Source organism: Ictidomys tridecemlineatus, chromosome 1, assembly GCF_052094955.1.
Source record: "Ictidomys tridecemlineatus isolate mIctTri1 chromosome 1, mIctTri1.hap1, whole genome shotgun sequence".
Taxonomy (NCBI): domain Eukaryota; kingdom Metazoa; phylum Chordata; class Mammalia; order Rodentia; family Sciuridae; genus Ictidomys; species Ictidomys tridecemlineatus.
Genome location: NC_135477.1, coordinates 128,920,046 through 128,935,925, shown reverse-complemented (window position 1 = coordinate 128,935,925; position 15,880 = coordinate 128,920,046). Strand labels below are relative to the sequence as shown.

The 15,880-nt window shown below is 40.3% G+C and overlaps 1 protein-coding gene and 1 long non-coding RNA gene across 3 annotated transcripts in view; one reads left to right on the top strand and one right to left on the bottom strand.

Annotated features, from left to right (window-relative positions):
- Positions 1 to 7: 7 nt before the first annotated feature.
- LOC120885349 (uncharacterized) lies at positions 8 to 15,874 on the top strand. Its single transcript, XR_005727916.2, has 2 exons — positions 8 to 360; positions 15,292 to 15,874. It is a non-coding gene; the product is annotated as an uncharacterized LOC120885349 (long non-coding RNA).
- Positions 3,062 to 15,880, bottom strand: part of Afap1l1 (actin filament associated protein 1 like 1) — a 61,727-nt gene continuing 48,908 nt past the window's right edge. For both annotated transcript variants that reach the window (XM_013358182.4, XM_040272272.2), the window contains exons 16-19: positions 9,870 to 10,034; positions 8,384 to 8,562; positions 5,944 to 6,072; positions 3,062 to 4,405 (exon numbers count right to left, since the gene is read on the bottom strand). In XM_013358182.4, the coding sequence (XP_013213636.1) occupies positions 4,382 to 4,405; positions 5,944 to 6,072; positions 8,384 to 8,562; positions 9,870 to 10,034 (497 nt within the window). In that variant the 3' untranslated portion in view covers positions 3,062 to 4,381. The remainder of the gene's footprint in view (positions 4,406 to 5,943; positions 6,073 to 8,383; positions 8,563 to 9,869; positions 10,035 to 15,880) is intronic.

Genomic DNA, 15,880 nt, shown 5'->3' with positions numbered 1-15,880 from the left:
AGAGAGCAATTCCCGCTTTGGACGTCCGGACAGGAACGCTAAACTTCCGGTTATCTAATGAGCCACGCCGATCTTGGTACCGAACGCAACACTTCCGGTTGCTGGCTCTTTGGTTTGGTAGGGTGGGTACCTAGGTACGGAGGATTGGTACTAGGCACGGAACGACGAACAAAAGCGGCTGAATCTTTATAGAGCTTTCGTGAAATTATAAATTATAGATACAGGCGCAGTATAAAATCGAAATATGTCCAGGGTTTAAAGATGAGGGACGGAGTGCTGCAGAGGCCTAGAATACAAATATGTCCGAGTATGGAAATTTTTCCCAAAGGAAATGATATAGAGCTGAGAGTAAAAGAATTGGTAGGTGAAAAGAGGGTCAAGTGGTGGTGAGTGGGTAATATTTGCAAACACCCAGTGAAGAGGGAAGAGTATTGCAAACCAGAGACTGAAATGCATAAGCTGAGTAGGCAGGACCAGATCACGTGAATGGTGAAAAAAACTGCATCCTGAATGCTTCTTTCCCCACTTTTCCTTCAATACCCTTATTTTCTGATTAGGAACTGTTTTTTTAATGGTGTGTATTGTTTTATTTTCTCTTACTAAAACTTAGGTTTCATTGGGGGCAGAGATATTTTTTTGTTAATTCCTAGTGAGCAGTGCCCTAATGTACATGTTTAACATTTTTTCGTGCTGAATGAATCTTAGTCTTATTTTGATTGCGTTGAGAACATGTGGTAAAGCCTTTACATATTTTTGTTGTAAGGAGGAGAAGACAGGGTATAAGAAAAGAAGCTGGGGAGATAAGCTGTTGGAATAATAGCCCAGGCAGGAGAGGGATGTATTCTGCCTAAGGTCACCTCAATGGAAACCTTTGTAACTTCCCTGTGTAAAGTAACTGTGTCCCCAAATCTTTTTCCTTTATTAGTATTTTTGCTTCCTTTTTGTTACTCTAATTTGGATTTGAGCTTCACCAGGTTCAAAGCTATTTTCCCTTGACATCTACTATAGCAGGTGCTCAATAAATATTTGTTCAGTGAATTAATGAAGTTCGATGATGTTAATGAAGATAGGAAGATAGGAGGATGTGGATGAACTATAGAGATTTAGGGTGGAAAGCTGACAGGATATGAGAATGAACTGGTGGCTGGGCTCTAGGGTGTTTGGAATTACCAATTTATTGAATAATCTTTAAAGTTAAAAAAAAAAGAAATGGGACGGGCTGGGGTTGTGGCTCAGTGGTAAAGCGCTCGCTTAGCATGTGTGAGGCATTGGGTTCGATTCTCAGCACCACTTATAAATAAATTAATTAGATAAAGGTCCATTGACAACTAAAAAATATTTAAAAAAAAGAAATGGAACATACTTAAGCACTCTGAATCTTCACATGTTATGGCTTACTTCTGTAGCAATCTGGGTCAGATTTTCTCTCCTTCTTGTCAGTTCCATGAGGACAGAGCTGGAATCTTTTGCATCTTTATATGGCATCTAAGTCCCACTCAAATGTGTTATAACCAATCCCTTCAAGTTTTTGTTTGTTGCCTTATGAGAAGGGAAACATGGTTTAAGGAGGGGCTATTAACACTTTTACAGAAAATTGAGGCTCAAAGCCGTTGGGGAACCTGTGCAAAGTCCTCCACTGAGGATCCAACCACACTAGAATTCTAACAGACCAAACTTGGCGGTGTCAGGAAGGATGGAACTTCAAGTTCACCCCAGACCCATGACCTGTAGTTTGAAAAAAAAAAAAAAAACAAAACAAAAAAATCCAAAACAACCAAACAAGGTATTTTAACAAGAACAGGGACTGGCATTTGTGTTTTAGCCATTGCTTACATTTCTCTTAGCTGCCTAGCTTATACCAAGGGTGCTGCATCCATTCATTCATGTGTTTATTAAGTGCTAGTGTGCTTCTGAATGCTGCAGTGCAGTGGGAGGGAGATAACATGGTGAAAAAGAGCTTTCAGGAGCAGACTGAATTGTAAACACTGGAATGATATGACCCATCTTGCAGGATTTTAGTGAAGATTAAAGGGATAATGCCTAGTAGAGTGATTAGTTACCCTCAGGACTGGCTAATAATTTAAAGGGACAAAAGGAAAATGCAGATCCCCTTGTTAAAAAATTATTAAGGAAAAAAATTATCAAGAAGGCAGCAGTAGAATAGCTAAGAATAACTAAGAATAACTAAGCACAGGACCCTTCTGAGCATGGGACCCACGCTTGACTACACAGGCTGCATGGCTATAAAGCGGACTGTGGCTAACAGTGCTTGACATGGCAAGTGCTCAATAAGTGTTAATTATTAGTGACCTAGGGTCCCTCTGAGTTCAAGATCTATTGGAAAAAGACAGAACACCCAAATAACTGCATCAGAAACAATGTGACAGATACTGAAGACAGTTGTGGGTGCCATTCCAGAATATACAAGTTAAAAAAAGAACATTGGCAATCCAGAGTATGTGAGAGTAGTTATGATTTAGTAAAGTCATTGATGTCACTTTAGATACTGAGGTGGAATTTGGATGAAGACTATCAGTTTGCATTGTTAACCTTTTGATGATTATAATTATACTCTAAAAGCCATTTCTTCAGTGTAAAGAACAAAGCCTTTTGAGTCAGACATTTCTTATCTAACTAATAATAAGAACCATCCTGGACTTGAATATACCCTATTTCTGACACTATGCAAGATGCTTCCTGTGTATTATGTCATTAAATACCCCCAACAATCTTTGCAAGAAAGTACAATCATTAATCCTGTTTTTTACAGATAAGGAAAGCAAGAATCAGAGCGGTCAGGTGATTACCCTAAGGTTACCCTGGATAGCAGCAGAGGCACAAACTGAGCCTTATCTGGATCCAGAATCATAACCCCTAAATCAGATGCTCAGCTGGATGATTTTGGTCAGGTTATTTTTCCTGCTCTAGCATCTAGCTACTTCAGAGAGTGCTGAAGTTTGAATGAGTCTGAAGTTTGTTCAGCCTAAAGGTAGACAAAATATGTCAAGGCTTTAGCAGACTTATTCTGGGATTCCCCCCCCCCAGTCTATCTTTTTAAGAGTTAAATTTTTATATCTTTATTGTTGAGAAATGTGTTAAAGACAGATCCATAAAGTGCCTGTAGTATTGAGATGGGAGTAAGTGGCACAAAAAAGAGATTGCTCAGGACTTCAGGTTCTCGCTTCTCTTAAAAAAATATCAAGTGTTTGTAAAAGCTTTTGCACCCATGTGGCAGAAATGGGCTACCATCCTTGGTTTTCCTTGGTAGCTTTACTTTATAGCAATGGTAGGCTTCCCAGTGCAAGATGAAGACTTCATTAGGATAAAGGCATAGTTTTTAACCATAGTTCCAGGATCCTCAGTGTCATAAAATAGGTAAAGGACCTGACTGACAGCAAGTCCCACCCTCCAATGCCTGCAACATCCTGAACTCCGTACTCTTGTCACTGCAAACTTAAAATATGTTGGCTGATGAACTTTGCCCTCTGGCTACTCAAATATCTGATTTTAAAATGCTCAGATTTGAAAGCCTCCAGTAGCTGCACTGTGCCCAGCTCTAAAACAGTTGAGGAAAGATTGTAGAATTTGCATGCTCTTGATAGCTTTTGTGCATTTTGCATTTTGTTTTTGGTACCAGGGATTGAATGCAGGGGCACTTGGCCACTGAGCCACATCCCCAACCCTATTTTGTATTTTATTTAGAGACAGGGTATCACTGAGTTGCTTAGGGCCTCACTTTTGCTGAGGCTAGCTTTGAATTCAGCAATCCTCCTGCCTCAGCCTCCTAAACTGCTGGGATTACAGGAGTGCACCATCATGCCCAGATAGCTTTTGTTCATTTTTGTGCAGGCAGAGATAATATAATAATTGATTTTTCAGCCCATTTTCCTTGTCCAGAGATGATCAGTAATGCCCAAGAAGAATGCAGTTGGTACAGGTGTGATCAGATGATCAAGTCTTTTCTCTTTACACTGTACCACTGATGTTCACATTGCCTTCGTTTGCTTTAAGGACTGGGAATGGGATGTTGAGATGAGATGGAATGGCTTATCCACATGTGCTTTCATTTCTTCTCCAGAAGGGAAGATAAAGATATCTTAAAAAAAAAAAAACTTTACAACTGTGCAGAATTCAGTCTCCCTCTACCACCATTTCTACCCTTTGTAAAGTCATAGGAAACCCCCTCTGTTTCCATATGCTTTTGACTACTTCCCTCCCAAGGTGCCCCCAAATCATTCAGACAACAAAGGCTGGTCTTTTGGGTGCCCCAGAAAATGGGAGCTACTTCCAGTTTTCTCCTGGTTTCTCTTTGTGAAAAAAGCATTTACGCCTCAGATGGACAAACTGGTATTTCTTTTGGAATGAAATCCTCATCTTCATTCTAGGTCTTCTTCATTTCCCATTCCTAGAAAGAAAGAAAAAATCAGTTTGTTGTGAGTTCTAGTGTGACTGTAGGATAGAAAACATTTCACTGCACCTCATTATATAAACATCTCCACTGTCCTGGTCCTACTTAGTCTCTTGTGATCCTGAATAAGACACTTCTCCATGCTTATCTTGTCCCCTCATCCATTCTCAAATAGTAGCCAGAATGATCATTTAAAAATGTAATTCATAAAAAAATCTTGCTCAAATCTGTCCAATGGCTTTCCATTATGTCAAACAAAATCCAAGTCTTTACAAAGGACTGGCTAACTATAGCCCATTGGCCAAATCTGGCTTGTTGTCTGCTTTTGTATAACCCATCAGTTAAGAATGCTTTCACATTTCTAAATAGATGTTTGGAAAAAAAAAATTTAAAAAGGAATGGTTTTGTGATGGGTGAAAATTCTATGAAATTCAAATTTCAGTGTCTACAAATGAAAAGTTTTGAGACATAGCCATGGTCTTCATTTGCTTAACTATTGTCTGTTTATTCATTTGCTTAACCTTTGTGCTATAATGGCAGGGCTGAGTGGTTGTAAAACAGACCATAAGATCCATAGGCTGGGTGCTAGGACTGTGGCTCAGTGGTAGGGTACTTGCCTAGCATGTGTGAGGCACTGGGTTCCATCCTCAGCCACCACATATAAATAGATAAATAAAGGTTAAAAAAAAAAAAGTCCACAGAAGCTGAAGTTGAAGTACTTATTCTTGGCCTTTTACAGGCCAGTTTCTGGTTCCTGTCTTAGCAATCTGGGTTCCAGTTAGTTCCTCTCCCATCTCATCTCCTAATGCTCACCCTTGGTTCCCTTCCTTGAAATCACTGGATCTGTTCAGTGTCTTCACCCATGTCAAGCTTCTTTTCCCTCATGAAGGACTTGGCAGTTGCTCTTTGTTTTTTCTGAATCATCCTTCCCTCAGATCCCTGCAGTTTGCTCCCTCACACTCCTTCATCCTCTCAAAAGTACCTCCCACTCCTGTCTTGTTTCCTTACTTATGAAATGAGACCTTTTCTGTCTTTAGGCTCAGAAGCCAGATGACTGAACTTGTTAGAACTATGTGTTATCAAATAGTGAAAAAGTTCTGAATAAGATTGGAGGGTTTTTTTTTTTTGACATTCAACAAAATACTTTTTTTTTTGCCATTATACATGTACTCTTTTTTTTTGCATTACAATTCTTAATATACATATATACCACAATCTTTCATATTTCTGTTTGTATATAACGTATGTTGGTACCAAATTCAAGTCTTTATACATGTATTTTGTATAATGATGACCATCACCTTCCACCATCCTTGCTAATCCCCTTCCCCCTCCCTCTAGATAGGGAAAAGGGGTGGGAGGGAAAGATTGGAGGATTATCTTTTTTGAGGAAACTATGTGTTATACTGTATGGGTGTATTAGTAATTCTCCGCCTTTCTCACTAGCCTTTCTCACTAGTTTTGTTTTGGGGTGAGGTTCCATATAAAGGGGAATACCAGATCTCTGATTTTGGTTAGCTGAACTGTTTGTATACCTTGGCTTTCTGTAGCACCCTTCCTTGGTTGGAGGTTACAATGGATGGACTCCTCTTCCTCAGCTCAGAAACGCAGTTGACAGGGAGAGATTGTTCTGGAACATTGTTTTGAGATTTACTTGCAGCTTCCTGTTGATGATAAAAAAAGAAGAGAAAAAGTTAAATAGGTGAGATCCAGTGCTGGCTACTGGCTGTTTTGTACCCAGCCTGCCTTTAAAAGAATAAGGGGGGCTGGGGATGTGGCTCAAGCGGTAGCACGCTCGCCTGGGCATGTGTGCGGCCCGGGTTCGATCCTCAGCACTACATACAAAACAAAGATGTGTTCGCCGATAACTAAAAAATAAATATTAAAATTCTCTCTCTCTCCCTCTCTCTTTAAAAAAAAAAAGAATAAGGGAACTTTAAAATAGAAGGTAAACATGCCAGTATTGAACAAAGTGAGAGGAAGAAGACACTGAGGGCCTGAGGATAAAGGCAGTGATAGATAAAATTACTGGGCCCTCACTCTGCCTGAGGCACTGCATGGATTAGCTCATATAGCTTTTCAACAAGCCTATGAAGTAGGTACTATGATTAATCATCCCATTTTACAGATGAGGAAACTGGGAAGGTCAAGTTATTGTGCAATATCAAAGGCTGGTAAGTATCAGAGCTGGGATTGAAACTCCACAGCCCACCCTTTTTTTGAAAGTGGAAGGGGTGTTGAGGATTGAACCGGGAGCTGCATGCATGCTAACTAAGTGCTCTACCACAGAGCTATACAGCCTTACTCTTAGCCTCTCTGGTATTTCTTCTTATTTTCTACCCTACTGTTACCCATTATATTTTCCAGATAATTGCTTAATACTATACTGGATGTAGTTATTTAAGTGTGATATCTTAACAGCCAAGCCTGTAAGGAATTTGGAGAAGACTTCTATATGTCTTCAGAGGGTATCAATAGGATGAAAAGCAGAGGGAAAAAGCATTCTGGACCAGGCACATCAGGGAATGCTGGTGGGAGGAAGCAGCTGTGATGAATGAATCAGATCTGGCTCCTCCACCAGCCCTCTGTGACTCTGGCCATCAGGTTTTTCGTCAATAAAATGAGGTTGGAAACGCCCCATGGAGAGGAAGTGTAAGGGTGTAAGACAGCTCTAGCTTCAGATTCATGGGTGTGGTCTTCCCAGGTATTGTGACCTGGAACAACAATACAGCCCCTAGTAACAGCTCATACTTATCAGACAAATTATTTCATCTCTTTGATGGTCTGAAAGCAGGCAAGGCATTTATTAATTCAACAAACATTATACTCCTACAATTATTCAGATGTTGTAAACAGCTAGGAATGAAATGACAAACAAATCAAGCATAGTCCAATTTTTTTTGTAATACTGGGGACCAAATTTAGGACCAAACATTCTACCACTAAGCTATATACCTTGCCCATAATTCTCAGTAAAAATACATATTAGGGGGAGGCAGACATTATACAAACAAGGACACAAATACATCCACATACACACAAATTAAGGTTAAGTGCTATGAGGAAAAATAATAGATGGGACTATTGGTAATTTAGACCAATGGTTCCTAACTAGGGTGATTTTGCTCTCCCAGGGGATACCTAGCAATTTCTGGTGCCATTTTGGGTTATAATAACTTGGGGTTGGCTACCAATGGTAGTCAATGGGTGCAGGCTAGGAATGCAACTAAACATCCTAGAATACACACAATAGTCTCCTATAAAAAGGATCATTGGATCCAATATCTATACAGCTGAAGTTGAAAACCTTGAGAGAGTAGGTCAGGGAGTTCTCCCTGAGAAGGTCCTGTTGGAGGTGATAGTATTGCCCTTGCTGAGCTGTCAGGAGTATTAGAGATGATGGATGTCAACCCTGAGGACAGGACCTTATGCTGGAGATGCCAGGAGAGGGCATGTACCATGGTGGTAGAGCAGAGTTCTGCCATCAGGCTTCCTGGATTTGGAACCCTGTGAGTAACCTTGAGCAAGTCATTCAAGATCTGTGACCCTTAGTTTCCTTGTCTGTCAAATGAGGTTAATACATGTAATGCTACTTCTTAGGACTGCTGCGAAGATTGAGTAATTCAGGTGAAGATCATACACTGATGGCAGTGGATCAATTCGTTTGTGAGTCAACATATGGTAGCTTATTATCATCAGTAACCCCAAGGCCATTTCTAAGATCACCCTGGACAAAAGTCCAACTGTGGGGCTGCTGTGGAGAGAACAGGCCAAAGAACCAGAACTTGCTTACAGGAGTTCCCTTCTTGGCTGTGTCGAAAGTGGCATGTGCCCTCACCTCTCTGGGCTTCAGTTTTCTCATATGGAAATGAGCATAACTCCTATCTCCAAACAACAATCATAATGGAGACATCTGCAGCATGTGAGGGGATAGAGGAGCAGCTTCCTCCCCTGCATAGATGGCAGTAGACTCACCCCACTCTTGTTCTTGCTGCTCATGGAGAGCCCCAGGGCTGGACCCCCTGCCAGGGACTGTTGCAAGCGCTCTTTCACAGCCACGAGCCTCAGTTCTAGGTCGATCCTGTGTTCCTCCTTTGCCCGACACTCAGCTTCCAGGGTGGCCACAGCTTCCTCCAGAGCCTTTAACTTTGCTCCTGAGTCCAGAGACACTGATGAGACACAGCCCAGCCTGACCAAAGCTCAAAGATTTTTTGTCAGGGCCTCTGGCCCTTGTCTGACCCTCCCAGAGGACCTTTTCAGAACCTTAATGACAAGGACTTTGGGCCTGCCTGGGCTTCTAGTTCTGTGTTGAGTGTGTGGTCTTTACCTGCCTAGGACCCATCTTCTGGAATTAGCATTCCCCCTCTCATTTTCTGTAGTTTAAGTAGTACCCTATTTCTAGTTCAAAGGTTTTGGCATATAACTTAGGCCTAACTCATAATCACCTCTCACCTTCTGGTCACAGTGAGTGGCTTAGAAATCAGAGTTGGTTCAATCACAGTGAATCCTGAGGTTTTGTAGTGCTTATGGGGGAGAAGCTCCACTGGGATGGCTAAGAGGGTTGGGTTAGGGTTGGAGCTTTGCAGAGGTTGTGCCACCACAAGAGGGAAAGAATGAAACCAAAATGGAGGAAAGCACAAATACAAGTTAGATAAGCTTCCTGGAGACATCATTTGAGCCCCTAGACCTCAGTGCACATGACCTCTCAATTTTAAAGTTATGTTTTTCTTCTTTTCATTTCTATGTAAGTCTAACCAGGCTCACAGGCAATCCATGAAATCCATGAGTAAGCTCCAGGAGCTCCTGAAATTATTCGCAATATTTTGAATTGTGATTTTTTTTTTTTTTTTAAGGAAAGTCTGCAGGTTTATCAGATTCTCGTAGGGCTATATGGTCTTGAACATGTTCTATAAGGATAGGACTTTTGTTTCTTCCAGAATGTGGAGAAACCTCAGGCTGAAAGCATGGTGAACTGTATTTAAAGGAAACACAGAAGAAGGGGTGTGGAGGAACCCAGAGTAGGCAGGGATTTCAGAAGAGGAGCCTGGGAAAGTATCACTGTTCATCATTCCCACCTGGGACCAATGTCTCACACATCATCTGTGAATGAATGAATGCAAGATTCAAGATGATCTCTCAGGAAATGAGATTACCAGGTGCTAAAGTCACTTCTGTTTTTCATGCTTCTGAAGTCAGGCTTTTTCAACCTCTCATATTTTATGTAACCCCCTAAAGAAATAAGTGTACACATTATTGTGATACTTTTCCATTTTCTTCTCCCAAAGTGGTTATTAAACTGAAGGCACTTTTTTTATTTAGGAGGAATTTTGATGTAAAAATGAAGAGGAGGAGGCAGGGGAGAAGTACGCCCTCCTGTGTGGGCAACTTCCCCTTGTTGTGACAGGGAAGGTGCCAAGGCTGAGCCACCCACGGAGGCTCAGGACCAAAACCACACAGGTACCTGGGCTGTTCCGAATGGCTTCCCGCAGCTCCCTCTTCTCCTGCCGAAGTGCCATCAGCTCTGTCCGAATTGTCTCTTTCTCTTTCTCCAGCTTCTCTTTTTCTACCAGGTATCTCCGGGCATCCTCCTCAGCTCTGTTCTTGCCATACTTGTATTGATTGGCACCTGAAGAGATTTTGGGAAGAAAAAGGCCCTCAGTTCTGACCTCTAGTGAGGTGGGTGGATAGGGTTAACTTTTCTCTCAGCCTTATCTTCTCCATCTATCAAATGGGAATATTTAGATCTATTCTCTTTCATATAGAGAGCAAAAGGGAGGCCCCACAGCACAGAGACTAGAAGCTAGGGCTTTGCAACTCAGAGAAGGGGTTTGCATTTGCATTCTCTCTTTCCCTTGATGGTTGTGTCTTCAGGCAGAAGTGAATGGTGGTGCTTTTGTGCCTTTCTGCTGAGGCCTCAATTACCTTATATGTAAATAAGGATACTGACAACATTTAACTCATGGGGTGTGGAAAGATTTAAAGGAGGTATTTAAGGAAAAGTATTTAGCATAGTATCTGGCACATGGAGAGTGCTTAGTAATTGTTAGATAATAATGATAGTAATATATAACAACAAATTTTATGAGGTATAACACACTTTGATTTTTAAAAGGGCATGCTTTATGTGAGTCAACTCATATATATATATGATAGGGAGATAGCTACACATAATTCAGATTCATAGAGAGTCCAGACTTTGGCTAAAGGCAGGCATTTCCCATTGTATTCCTGGGGGAAAGGTGGGGAAAGGGAGAGACTTAGTATTCTACTGTAGGTTGAACATGATGGTGGACAGTAACAACCAATAATCATGGTAGTAATTAATTAAGCATTTACTATGTGCTAGATACTTACATGCTAAGTGAAAACTTGCATTTTCACATTTAATCCTTATAAGATGCATTCTTTTATTATTAGTTCTATTTATTTATTTAGATATATTTATATTTATTATTATTAGCTCTTTTATTGTTTAGGAAACTGAGACACAGAGACATTATTTTCACTGCTAATGGTGACAGCTCAGTTGAACCTATGTCTGTATGACCATGCCATTTTTTTTTTAAATGGGTATCAGGGAATGAACTCAGGGGTCCTCAACCACTGAGCCACATCCCCAGCCCTGTTCTGTATTTTATTTAGAGACAGGGTCTCACTGAGTTGTTTAGTGCCTTGCTATTGCTGAGGCTAGCTTTGAACTTGCAATTCTCCTGTCTCAGCTTCCTGAGTCACTGGGATTTCAGGCATGTGCCACTACACCCAGCTCATGCCATATGTTGATGCTTGAACTGGGCCAAGGCCAAAGTTCAGCCTCTCTGGGGAAATTATAGCCTTTTGGAAGCTGGTGGGGTGTGGAATGATTCCTATGTTTTGCTGATAATTGGGGTGTCTTGTCTGTCTAGCTTTTCTGGGATTACAGTAGTCACCTAACAACCCATGTAAGAATCAGGTCTTGCCATAACTACCATACAATTAAAATCTGGATCATAAATTCAACATGGAGGTAAGAAATCCATACCTTCTCTACTTTTCCAGCTATACAGAGGCATGCCAGAAGAATTCACTCCTAGACTTTTGAATTTGTAGTTTGTTTTTTTGGTACTGGGGACTGAACCAGTGGCTTTACCACTGAGCTACCTCCCCAGCCCTTTTTACTTTTTGAGACAGGGTTGATCTCACTAAGTTGCTGAGGATGGCTTTGAACTTGAAATTCTCCTGTATCATCTTCCTGAGTTGCTGGGATTATAGGCATGGGCCACTGTGCCTGGCCTGAATTTTGCAGTCTTATAAAATAAATAAATAAAAGGAGGAGGGTATACTAACAAAGGGTTATCAACATTTTATCATTTCATTGTATCAGATGAAGACCTTTTTTGTACTATTACTCTTATACATGTTCCATCTATATATGTTGAAAACCCAACAATGAAGAGTTACAATTTTTATTTTATATAATTTTAAGTCTATTAAAGAAGCTGAGAAATGAAAGGAAAGCAAGGATATATTTGCAGAGCTTGTTCTCTTAACCTTCTTATTTACCACTCACTTCTTATTTACCCACTCACCACCTTTGTATCATTATTGTCAGTTTTTTACATTTCTTTATATACTATAGGCCTGAAAAATACAAATAAATATGGTTGTATACATTGCTTTTCCAACTCAGGAAGAGAATAAATGAGACAAAATATGTATTTGTATTTTTATAATTACTTAATTACCTTTACCAGTGCTGTTTTTGTTGAATTAAAATTGCTGTCTGGGGTTACATACTTTCAAACTGAACAATTTCCCTTTGTATATCTTGTAAGGTAGAGCTACTAGCAACAAACTCTCAGTTTTTACTTATCTGGAAATGTCCTTATTTTATCTCAATTTTTTGAAAGATATCTTTGCTGGATATAGGATGTGAATTGACAGCTCCCCCAAACATTGACAGTGTTTTGAGTATGTCATCCCACTACTTTCAGGTCTCCTCTATTACTGATAAGAAATTGGCTGTTAATCTTATTTTTTTTACTTATATGTGCATTTTTGTGTGTGACGAGATAATTTTCTCTTCTGCCTTCATGATTTTCTCATCTTTAGTGTCAGTGTTTTAATGATGAGTTCTTTGTGAATCCCCTTGCCTTTATTTTACTTAGAGTTTGCTGAGCTTTTTGGATATGTAGATTGTTTTTCAATGAATTTTGCAAGTTTTTGGCCATTCTTTATTTGATTTTTTTTCTTCCTCTTTTTTCTCCTTTTGGTATTACCTTTATACATATATTAGTGCACTTAAAGGTATACCACATTTCTCTGAGACTCTGTTCACTTTTCTTCCTTCTTTTTACTTTCTACTCTTCAGCTTACACAGCCTTTTAATCTATTTTCAAATTCACTGATTTTTTTCTTCTGCCAGTTCAAATCTACTGTTAAGTCCTTCCTCCCTCTCTTCATGGTATTGTGGATTGAACCCAGAGGCAGAGATATATCCCCAGTCTTTTAGAATTTGAGATAGGGTCTTGCTAAATTGTTGAGGCTAGACTCAAAACTTGCAATCCTTCTGCCTCAGCCTCCTGAATCACTAGAATTATAGGCATATGCTACCAGGTTCAGCTTAAATTTATTTCTTTGAATGTATTTATAATGGCTATTTTGAAATTTTTGTTAAATTCTACATCTGCATCCTTTCATAGACACTTTTTGTTGCTTGCTTTGCCCCCTTTGAATGGCTCATGCTTTCATGATTCTTTACATGTCTCATAATTTTTTGTTGAAAACTGGTCACTTTACTATATTACAGCATCTTTAGATATTTATTGATTTTGCCTTCCTCTCAAGGATTGCTATTTGCTTAATATTTTAGTGACTTGGCTGGACTATTTTATGAAGTCAGTTTTCTCTAGCAACGTGAAACCTCTGATATTGCTCCTCAGAAGACATAGTACTGTGCATGGTATAATCACCCTGGATGGCAATGGTTTTGGTAGGGTTCTCTCTGACTCTCTCCTAGATCTTTCTCTTAAGCTGTCTGCTGCTGTTGTTAATCTAACACTCAGCCATTAGGTTCTACTAATTGTTAACTAATTGTTGTTTTTGAAAATGCTCTGGGCATAAATTGCTCCATGGTCTGATCCAGTTAAATTCAGTCCCTTTACGGGATAGATTTTGGGACCAGTCTTTTGAGATTAGTTCCTAATGCTGTTCTTAGCTGTCTTTGTGGTTCTCTCTGATCAGCTAGTGGCCTGTGGTTTAGTTTATTGTTCCTGTGGAGCTCCTAGCCTCTTCTTGTTTACCACCAATCTCCATTGTGTTTGAGAGTACCTTTTACTTTGAACTTTGCTACACTGTGTTGCACTCAAAGTCAGATTGTTTGTTTGTTTAGTTTTATATGGATACAATATCTTTATTTTGTTTATTTGTTTTTATGTGGTATTGAGGATCAAACCCAAGCACTCTGCCACTGAGCAACCCAGCACCGAAGTCAGTTCTTTTGAGAGAGAACGTTGGAGTTCTCTGTTCTTATGGCCCACCTTTTCCCCTGGCCAGAATCCCTGAGTCACTGCTCTAGATCTGGGGGTAGAAACATTGGCCATTGTCATCTGAATGTTTTTCTTCTCTAAAATTTATGTTGAAACTTAATTGCTATTGTAATAGTATTAAAAAGTGGCACGTACCCCCCCCCCAAAGTTCGACCTTTAAAAAGTGATTAGCTTATGAGGGCTCCACCCTCATGGGTGGCAAATTCCCCTGTGCGGTTGTGCACACCTGTAATCCCAGTGGCTGGGGAGGCTAAGGTGGAAGGATTGCAAGTTCAAAGCAGGCCTCAGCAATTTAGTGAGACCTTGTACATTACAAAACAAAAAACAAACAAACAAAAAATAGGGCCAAGGATGTGGCTCAGTGGTTAAGCATGTCTGGATTCAATCCCCGGTACCTTCTGTCATGTGATGATGCAGCAAGAAGGTCCTGCCAGATGCTGGTACCTTGATCTTGGACTTTGCAGTCTCTAGAAGCATGAGGCAATAATTCTCTTTTTGTTATAAATTACCAGTTTCAGGTATTCTGCTATAGCAGCACAGAATGAACTGAGACAGCTTGCTTGTCTTGGAGTGGCATTCCTGCCTTATGAGCAGGGTGCAGGATTGGGGCAGTAACTTTTGGTTTTTTCTGCTTGCCTCCTTCAGCCTGGAACCTCTCTGTCTGGTTGAACTGGAAGGAGGGCATTCAGGCTCCAAGTACTTGTGAGCTGGCCCACCTTGGGTAAAGCCTGTACCCCCAAAGAGCTGGATGGAGAAGGGAGCTCCCTGTCTTTCTGCTGCACTCACTTGGAATTTAGCCTCTGCAACATGGAGCTGGGCAGGATGAGAAATGCTGGTAGCTTGTCCTTCCTGGGGAGACACTGTAGCCCTTAAAGGAGCTGGGGGAACAGTGAACCCTGTTTTCTCATCCACACTTGCCTGGAGCAGACACTTTATTTTTTTCATACTGAACAGGGGGTGGGGGTAGAAGAAGGTAAAGATATGGGTTGTGGCTTAAATGCCGCTCACTCTCACTGTTCTTACTGAGATTTAGCACATTTTCTAGAATATGTATTTATTCATTTCTTATATGCCCTTAACAATTTCCAGAGATTTTAAATGATTGTTTTAATAATTTTCTTCAGTTACAGTTGTTTTTTTGGAGAGTGGGTCCACAGTTTTCTCATGTCACATTTTTCTCAGTAATAAACTTGGCCTCCACAATTTTTACTTTTTGATATTCATGCCCTTTTGTGGTCCTTTCCCACAAAAAACAAGGCTGAGCTGTATAATATTAGGATATTGCAGAAATGACAAGACTATGACTTCTAAATGTAGATCATAAAAGACATGTATTATCTGCTTGCTGCTCCCTCTTAGGTTGTGTGCTCTGGGGGAAGCCAGTTGTCACATCATGAGGACTTGCAACCCTATGAAGTGGTGCCCATTGCAAAGAACTGAAGCCTCCTTCCAACACCAGCACAAACTTGCCTGGCATGCGAGTGAGCCATTTTAGAAGCAGATCCTCCAGTCTGGCAAGCCTTCAGATGACTTCAGGTGATGGGACAATGTCTTGATTGCAGCCTGATGAGAGGCCCTCAGCCAAAACTACATAACTCATTTACTCAGGATTTTCAAACAGCAGAAACTGAACCACTAAATTTTGGGTATTTTGTTATATTGTGATAGAAAATTAATACATGATATTGTGCAAGTCTCTTTTGCTGTAGACTGATTATGAACCTCCAAAATTTCTATTTGAGGTGGGTCTTTTGTAGGTGGGTAGGTCACGAGAGTGGAGCCTTCATAAATGGTATTAATGCCTTTACAAGAGACTCCAGAAAGTAAAAAAAATGGCTATCTATGAAGCAGAAAATGGGTCCTCACAGACAGAAATCTGTTGGTGCTTTGGACTTCCCAGCCTCCAAACTATGAGAAATAAATTTCTATTATTTATAAGTCATTCTGC